The sequence below is a fragment of the Sylvia atricapilla genome, chromosome 29, assembly GCF_009819655.1.
Source record: "Sylvia atricapilla isolate bSylAtr1 chromosome 29, bSylAtr1.pri, whole genome shotgun sequence".
Taxonomy (NCBI): domain Eukaryota; kingdom Metazoa; phylum Chordata; class Aves; order Passeriformes; family Sylviidae; genus Sylvia; species Sylvia atricapilla.
Genome location: NC_089168.1, coordinates 1,336,116 through 1,344,326, shown reverse-complemented (window position 1 = coordinate 1,344,326; position 8,211 = coordinate 1,336,116). Strand labels below are relative to the sequence as shown.

General features: G+C 49.8%; 1 protein-coding gene across 5 annotated transcripts; it reads left to right on the top strand.

Moving 5' to 3' along the window:
- Positions 1–744: 744 nt before the first annotated feature.
- Positions 745–4,785, top strand: LOC136372794 (keratin, type II cytoskeletal 6C-like). 5 transcript variants are annotated; one of them, XM_066337587.1, is made up of 10 exons: positions 745–1,332; positions 2,093–2,307; positions 2,425–2,485; positions 2,638–2,733; positions 2,886–3,050; positions 3,149–3,274; positions 3,482–3,702; positions 3,998–4,032; positions 4,117–4,182; positions 4,255–4,785. In XM_066337587.1, exons 1-10 carry the CDS (start codon positions 745–747, stop codon positions 4,455–4,457), a joined length of 1,776 nt encoding a protein of 591 aa, XP_066193684.1. In that variant the 3' UTR covers positions 4,458–4,785. The 5 variants fall into 5 exon arrangements, with proteins under 5 accessions (XP_066193684.1, XP_066193682.1, XP_066193683.1 ...); XM_066337585.1 differs by having other exon boundaries at positions 4,252–4,785; XM_066337586.1 differs by having other exon boundaries at positions 4,117–4,212; positions 4,285–4,785.
- The last annotated feature ends 3,426 nt before the right edge of the window (positions 4,786–8,211 follow it).

Genomic DNA, 8,211 nt, shown 5'->3' with positions numbered 1-8,211 from the left:
CATCCAAAGCCCCAGACAGTTGTCCCAGATTTGTAGAGTTGCAAGTGGAGGGAATTTAGTCTACAGGCAAAAGACACTCCCACTGTAGTGACACCACATGCTCCAAGGAGATGTTTTTCCACTCTAGAAGAATATGCTGAGTCTCCTTAAATTTTGGTGTCGTGAATTCCCATTCAGGATTGGGAAACATCTCCTGAAACTCCAAAGGCAATTTAACATATAAAATGAGGATTAAGGGTGTGTGTAAGGAATTGTGAAAGCCATATTATAGCTCGGATTTCATCAAAACTTTGCCTTTCTGTGGATCTTGGATAGGAAGATCGCTATCTGGAATTATTGGGAGTCACTAATGAGGGCGGGATATCCAATGAGGGGCTGCAGAAAATGGAATTACGGACAAAATTGATTTCCAAGATCTCATAAAGATATGAGAGTTCGCTTAGTCATGGAGACCTGCCTCAATGCTCATTTTATTCACCTCTAGATTACAGGGTGTGTTTCTGGGCAGCCCCAAATACGGCAAAGCTCATGGAAAATCTGTCAACAGCCCCGTGCTGATGAAAATATTAAATTGCTTTCCACTTTCACGCCCAAACTGTCCCAGCCCACCTCCAGCAGCGGATAAAAGGGAATTCCCAGAGCTGTTGGAGCCAGAGAAGACTCTGCATACTTCTTTCTGCCCACATCAACTCTGTTGGTCTTTCTGCTCTTCTGGATTTTGATTCTGCTTGGAGAAAACCAGCCATGTCTCGTCAGTCTGTCTGCCGGAGCTTTGGAGCCGGGGGGAGAAAAGGATTCAGCTCCTGCTCTGCTGTTGGTGGTGGCTTTGGAGGCAGTGGTGGCCGGAGCAAGATCAGCTACAGCTCGTACTCCTCATCCCGGGGAGGAGGCGGAGGAGGACAGTGTGGGGGGTTCAGCAGCCGGAGCCTCCATAGCACAGGGGGCAGCAGAGGGTTTTCCATGGGCGGATGTTATGGCGGTGGTGGATACGGTGGCAGGATGAGTGGCTTTGGTGGAGGAATGAGCTGTGGTGGAATGGGTGGTGGAGGAATGGGTGGCTTTGGTGGTGGAATCTGTGGTGGAATGGGTGGTGGAATGGGTGGTGGATCAGGAATGGGTGGCTTTGGTGGTGGAATGGGCAGTGGGGGAATGGGTGGAATGGGTGGTTTTGGTGCTCCAGGCTTCCCTGGAGGCATCCAACCAGTGCAAGTTGACCCCAATCTCCTGCGTCCAGTCCATGTTGAGATTGACCCCCAGATCCAGCAAGTCAAAAACCAGGAGAAGGAGCAGATCAAGACCCTGAACAACCAGTTTGCCTCCTTCATTGACAAGGTGAGAGTTTAGGACTGGGTTTTTTTGGAGGTGCCATGTCAAACAACTTCCTTGGGGTGTGGAATGGGAATTTTTTCACTTTTATCAACAGCTGTTGGAGTTGTCAGACCAATGCCTCAGCATCAAGTTGTAATTAGTTAGGTTTTATTAAGTAGCACTGAACAATAGAGGAGGTTTTGTGTTAATGGAAATTTAAAGAGAACACCTGCAGGGTATTCTGAGTACTGTCTTGCCAAGGCACTTCTGCAGTTTTATATTGGGAGATTCAGGGCAAAATCATCACTGTAAATTTAATTGTTCTAAGAGTGCTCAACACTGGGATTTGTTTTTTGATGAGACTTTCTTCTCAAAGCCTAATTCTAGAAACTTCAGAGCATTAAACCTCTTCCCAATACTCTTAGATCATTTTCATTTCAAGTAGAAGATGAAGAAATAGAGAATCCCTCCCAAGAGAATGCATGGGCAGTTACGGAATAAAAAATTCATCTTTCTTGACTTCAGTGCTGGAAAGATGATGTCAAAGTCCAACCCTGATGCTATAGAGAATTGAGATAGTATTTTCTACTGGCAGCATCTCTTTGTCCCCAAGGGAGAAGTATAGAATGACTCAAAATCTAATTGTCTAATAATAAATAAATTAAATAAGGCTTCTTGTGCACTTCAGGAGCTTGAATGCCTGAATGAGACATAGATGGGGAGTGATTCCCAAGGCATGACATGTGTCTCTGGTGAATGTTTCACACACCTTCGTTGGCTGTAGGTCCGATTCCTGGAGCAGCAGAACAAGGTGCTCTCCACCAAGTGGGAGCTGCTCCAGCAGCAAGGGCCATCTGGCCCGAGGAAGAACCTGGATGTGATCTTTGAGAATTACATCCAGAACCTGCGGAGGAGGCTGGAATCAATTGTGTCACAGCGGGGCCAGCTGGAGTCAGAGCTGCAGAACATGAGGCAGTACGTGGAGGAGTTCAAAACCAAGTGAGTGTGAGGACAAGGCAGGGAGGGACCAGCCAGGAGAGTGGAGCTGGTGCTGAGACCCTGTGGGTGGAGTGACCAGGGGTCTCAGAGTCTCACCTTGTCCTGCCCCCACCACAGGTATGAGGAGGAGATCAACCGTCGCACGGCTGCCGAGAATGAGTTTGTGGTGCTGAAGAAGGTGAGACACCAGCGGGGATAGGGTGAGGGGGGACAGGAGGTAAAGACATGGGAAGGTCTCAGCTCCAAGATGGGCAGAACCAAACAGGAAGAGTCAACAGCTCTTGTGTGCTGAGAGGAAGCTGTGGTCCAGTTCTGGGATCTTTCCTTTAGGATGTGGACAATGCCTACATGACCAAAGTTGAGCTGGAAGCCAAGGTGGGAGCTTTGACAGATGAAATCAACTTCCTGAGGTGCATCTATGAGGAGGTAGGAGCTCTCTCTTCTCCAGGAAGGGGATGTGTGTGTGTGTGTGCAAACTTCTCATCAGGTGTGTGGTGGCCAAGGACCCTGAGGTTGGACGGGGCTTGTGGCTGGATTTAGGCTTGAGATGGTGCCTCTGACTCATGTCTTGGTTGCAGGAGCTGTCTCAGATGCAGACAATTAGCCGGGATCTGTCTGTGGTGGTATCCATGGACAACAACCGGCACCTGGACCTGGACAGTATCATCGAGGAGGTTCGGCGCCAGTACGAGCAGATCGCCCAGAGCAGCCGGGCTGAGGCCGAGGCCTGGTACCAGAGCCGGGTGAGTTGGGTGGGGGTTGAGGCACCAGGAACATGGGAACAGCTGAGTTTTTTGGTCAGCTGTGTCCCTGACTGGTGTCTTTATCCCCATGCCTATAGTATGAAGAGCTCCAGAACACTGCTGGCAGGCACGGGGACAGCCTCCGCAACACCAAGATGGAGATCCAGGAGTTGTCCAGGAATGTCCAGAGGCTGCGGGCTGAGATCGAGAACGTGAAGAAGCAGGTAAAGGACCATCGGCACCTCATTGGGTAACAGCTGCATGCTGGGTCAGGATGGGGCTGGGTGGTGACGGGGAATGCAGTCATGAAAATTCATGCTCTTTAGAGGAGATGGATTATTTTTGTCTGCTTTCTCTCCAGTTAGTGCCATAAGGATGCTCCAGTAGAGGGTGGACAGAAGGGATCTCACACACTGGTTTTTCTTCCTCAGAACCAGCAGCTTCAGGCAGCCATCGCTGAAGCTGAGGAGAGGGGGGAGATGGCCATCAAGGATGCCAGGAGGAAGCTGGAAGAGCTGGAATGTGCCCTGAACAAGGACAAGGAGGAGCTGGCTCGCCTGCTGAAGGAATACCAAGAGCTGCTGAACACCAAAATTGCACTGGATGTTGAGATTGCCATGTACAGGAAACTGCTGGAGGGGGAGGAGAACAGGTATTTAATTGGCATCTATTTGCTTAATGTGTCATTCACTCTCTAATTCCAAAGTATAGAATAATTATATGAAGCATACACATACTTGAGTGGGTTTTCTATCTTAAAAGAATATGGAGGCAAAGGTTGCACATTTCTTTAAAGAATAGTTGGAATATTCTGAAAAAAAATTGAGTAGGTTGCTAATTTTTTAAAATAATAATTAGGAAATAGAAACTTGTACAAAAAAGGGAAATTCTCAGCTGAAGAGCTATGCACTTCCCAGAGGAATAACTGGTCCCAATTTCCCTCACAGGCTGTGCAACGACAGCATGTCCAACGTCAATGTCTGTAAGTATCTGCCCTGGGGTCCTTCAGAAGGGGGAGAACTTGTTCTTTTGGGCAACAGGTGAGTAATCCATGCTTCTCTTCCAGCTGTGGTGGGCAGGACGACTGTCTCTGGAGGCAGAGGAGGCATGGGAGGAGGATTCGGAGGCAGCGGCATGGGAGGAGGATTCGGAGGCGGCAGCTGTGGAATGGGAGGATTTGGAGGCGGCAGCGGCATGGGAGGAGGAATGGGAGGAGGTGGCATCTGTGGAGGAGGCAGCAGCTTTGGAGGAGGCAGCATGGGTGGCAGCTGTGGGATGGGGGGAGGAATGTACGGTGGGGGCTTCTCTTCTGGGAGCGGAAGGATGTGCGGCTCTGGCGGGGGATCCTCCTCCATGCGGAGATGCGTCACCACCACCTCGGTCAAATCTTCGGGAGTGAGATTCTGAGCCCCGAAGGTTGACAAGGAAAGAAGCACCTCCTCTTTCCTCCTGCCAGCAGCCCAGCCTCCCAAAGCTCAGCTCCGGTGTCCTGCAATGGGATGAACTCTGTCCCTCGCACCCAGCCCATTCCAGCTCCTGTTCCCACCCGGGGCTGTGGTGGGGATGCTGTGGGTGTCCCAGCACCGGGAGCTGCCTTGGCAGGAGGGGCTGCTCTGCCTTCCTTGCTGTGTTGTACATTTCTTGTGGCAAACGTGTATAAAACCCCTCTTTCCTCATCTCTCCTTCTGTTCTGTGTCTGTACCTCCCTTCCTCAGTGTGTGTGTCCTGTCCTCCTTCACCGGGATGTTGCCATTCCCAATAAATTGCAGAGAACATTCACGATGTTATTGTGTCACTGCTTTAGAAGGCACTCTGGGCAAGGTGGTTCATGCTTTGGGGACACAGCTTGTTGGGAAGCTGGGGGCCTGTCTTGGAATGAAGAATGCAAAACACCCCCCCACCCCCCCCACCCCCCCGTCTTTTTTTTTTTTTCCGATTATAAATTTGCAGTTAAAAGCTTTTAGGCAAAAGATTTGGGAAAAGAAATAGCAGTTCTTTACTATAACAAAGCAAGCAAGCAACAAAAAAAAAACAACTACAGCATTAATAACAAAAACAGTACCATGAACCTTGAGGACTTTGCTTCACAAAAACCCAGGGCAGTTTGGTCTTGGTGCCTCTGCAGGATCCTCAGAGCACCAAGCTGGAACAGTGGAGAAGTCCCGGGCTGGTGGCTGGGATGGCAGGATGTCCCAGCAGGGCAGGGGGGGTGCAGGGTCACACTGTAGCAAGAGCAGCAGTGCCAACAAAACCACGATGGCAGGGCAGGGCTGGGCCAGCTCCCACAGGGCGGCAGAGGGGCTCAGAATTCCAGGGTGAGCAGATGATGGCAGATTTCCCAGCACTGGACCCCTCCAGAGAGAGAGTGAAGTCTTCTAGCAGCGAGCAATCCAGCTGTTCTCTCTCCCTGAACACCAAAAAACAGAATGCCAAGCTGCCTCAAGCTCTGTCCTTTACCTGCCCCAAAACTTGAATATCTCTCCTTCCAAGCTTTGACCACCCCACTGTTTTTTTTTTTTAAATAGTCTTAAGTATCCGACACTTAGTTTCCTTGGTAACTTATGGGGAAAAAATTCTTTCCAGTAAAAAGGAAAAACCTAACCCCCAACAGGGCCATTCTTTGCTCAATGTGTCGTACCTGTTCTTTGATGGATCCGAACGTGTGAGGGTGGACCAGGGCAGGCATCCCAGCTCAGGTGATGACTGACTCTCATCTGAAGGTGGTGGGTGCTGGATGCTCAGTTCACACAATGCTCACTAACTCAGTGAGCCAGCAGAAGACCAAACCGAGGAGTACAGGAGCCTGCTCAATTTTTAGGCATCTCCTGACATGGTGAATTACCCAGTTCATCCTTGGAATTCTGCAGAGTTATTCTCTGTCCTAGTTTAGGGCAAATTTGGGAGAAAACCCCTGAAATATGGTTCCTCTGGAGAGCAAACCCAAACAGCCCCTCCACCCAGCTGGTCTGGGAAAAGAACTTCATTGGAGAAAAGTGGAAAAAACTATTTATTCAACAAACAAAGTGTCCACAAGTATAGAAATAAATAACACAAAACAACAAAACCTCTCGCTGCTCTGAAGAGAGATGGCAAAACTGAAAGAAGTCCTTGCCATGAGTTAGTTCAGCTCTCTCAGTTTCTTCTCAATCCCAGGCCCTTTGGTGCTGGAAAATGCCGTCTGGTGACCCTGGTGGGCCGCAGGAATTAGATCCAGGTGTGTCTCTCTGGATTCTTCAGTCCAGGACATGTTTAAAGAATCTCAAGAAGAAAAGAAAAAAATTGTCCAGTGAGCTTCTCTGCCTGAGCTAGCTAAACTAACTAAAAGCAAAAAATGTTTTTGTCTGGTTGCTGTTCTTACCTCCGACCAGCACATGGTCCCGAAAATAAATGCAGAAGAGTGAACACTGTTTTCCAAAACAAACTGTGTGCTTCTTTGTTCCCTGCTTCACTCTCAGAACCAAGTCTTAAAGGCACAGAACTAAATATACAGCAAAACCAGAACAGATGACTGGGGATACAAGCATCATAAAGTCACCCTAGGACATTTCCCCAGCAGATTTCTGCAATTGTTTGGTCTGGAAACCTCCAGCACAAAGTCATTGAGCTAATACAGGCCGCCCTGTCCCAGTTTTTTATGCTCAGCTTTAGGTACACAAAGGTACTCAGTGCCTCAATCCCATGTCCCATTTCTCCAGATGTGGCAACACGCTAATTCCTGAAGCTCTAGGAAAGGGACTTTCTCAATCCCTCTTGGATTTTGGAAGCTCAAAGGGTCTGCTGAAACTTGTGTCCTGGGATTTAGGCAGGAAGATTCCCAGTGCCTCATGGCCCCACAGAGGCCAATGGATGATGAGAATCAGCAGCAGCAGGTGGAAGCCAACAGTGGATCAGTCTCATCTGAGTTTCCTACCTCCGAATGGTCTTTGGATTGTGATGAGGGGGTGGCAGGGTAGGAGGCCCTTGGGTGAGGGAGCTGGTGAACATGTATAATAATGGATCAGGATGTTGATCCAGCACCTGCCTCTGGTGCACACCTGGGCTGTGGGATGGCCAGGTGGGATGCACAGTTCGGCACCCAGAGGGCAGGGGAGCACTGGAGACCCATGTACCATCCCTGACCAGCTGTGGGAACACGACGGGCTGGGAAGGTGTGATTCATCCCCATCCATGAGCTCAGGTACCATCCTCTCCCTGAGAAGCTGATTAACTCCTCAGTGGCTCATCCTTGCTCCAAGAGCAGGAGGGAGAGATTTGGAGGAGCTCACGAGGGGGTTTGGGAGGGGAGGCTGGAGTGTTTGATCTGCGCTGTGCTGTGGCTCCTCCACCACCCAGAGAGATCAAAGAGGCAAAAACTCTGCCAGTGGTGGTTCAAGAGTCCTGCAACAGCCTCTGGGAGTTACTGGTGTTCTCAGAGTGGGTCAGGAAGCTGCAGACTGAGGAAGAGGTTCAGAAAAGTGAGCTCTTGGAAAAGGGAGTTCTCCCCACTTTGAAGGGTGCTGGAGCTGGGATTGTGGCTGGGTTTCGCCCAAATAAAGATGCTGAGTAGGCAATGCCTGTGTGAAGCTGGTGTTGTGCCAGGAGCAGTTTGAGGTTTGGCTTGGGGCAAGAGTCATCTGTTTTGGTGCTTAATCACCTGTTTCAGTGTTTAATTTTAAGAGCCTGTTTCTTCTAAACTTTACAATGGACTTTACATGGCGTTGTAGCGCTGCTGTGAAGAGTCATTGCGACACCTTCTCCATGCTCTTGGCTGGGTAAGATTTGAAGCCAGAGCGTGGCTTGGTCTCCATCCATGTTTTCTGCCGAGTTCACATTTCCCTGGTGTTGATGATTCTGCTGTGCGCAGCTTCTTGCGCAAGAGATCTGAGGGTACAGCTGGAGCCCAGCTGCCTGTCGAGTTTTACATGGAGAAGGCTCAGGCGACTCCAGGTTTGGAATAATCTGCACATCTTGTCTGAAGACGTCAGGGTGACTCAATCTGGGCGTCTTATCTGCAGGAGCTGAGTGTGGTCAGCACCCAGGCATCTGGCTGACTTTGCAGATCTTCCTCCTCCCTGTGGAATCTCCTCATGGGATGTTCCAGTGAAGTCCTGGTGCCTTCATAGCATGGGTTTGGCAGTTGAGAGGGAGGCCAGGAGAAGGGACAACCTGTTTTCTCCACCTA

Coding starts and splice junctions, on each gene's coding strand:
- LOC136372794 (XM_066337583.1), top strand. CDS start 745: ATGTCTCGTCAGTCTGTCTGCCGGAGCTTTGGAGCCGGGGGGAGAAAA. Junction 3,275..3,481: donor TCGAGAACGTGAAGAAGCAG/GTAAAGGACCAT, acceptor TTTCTTCCTCAG/AACCAGCAGCTTCAGGCAGC. Junction 4,033..4,116: donor CATGTCCAACGTCAATGTCT/GTAAGTATCTGC, acceptor CTTCTCTTCCAG/CTGTGGTGGGCAGGACGACT.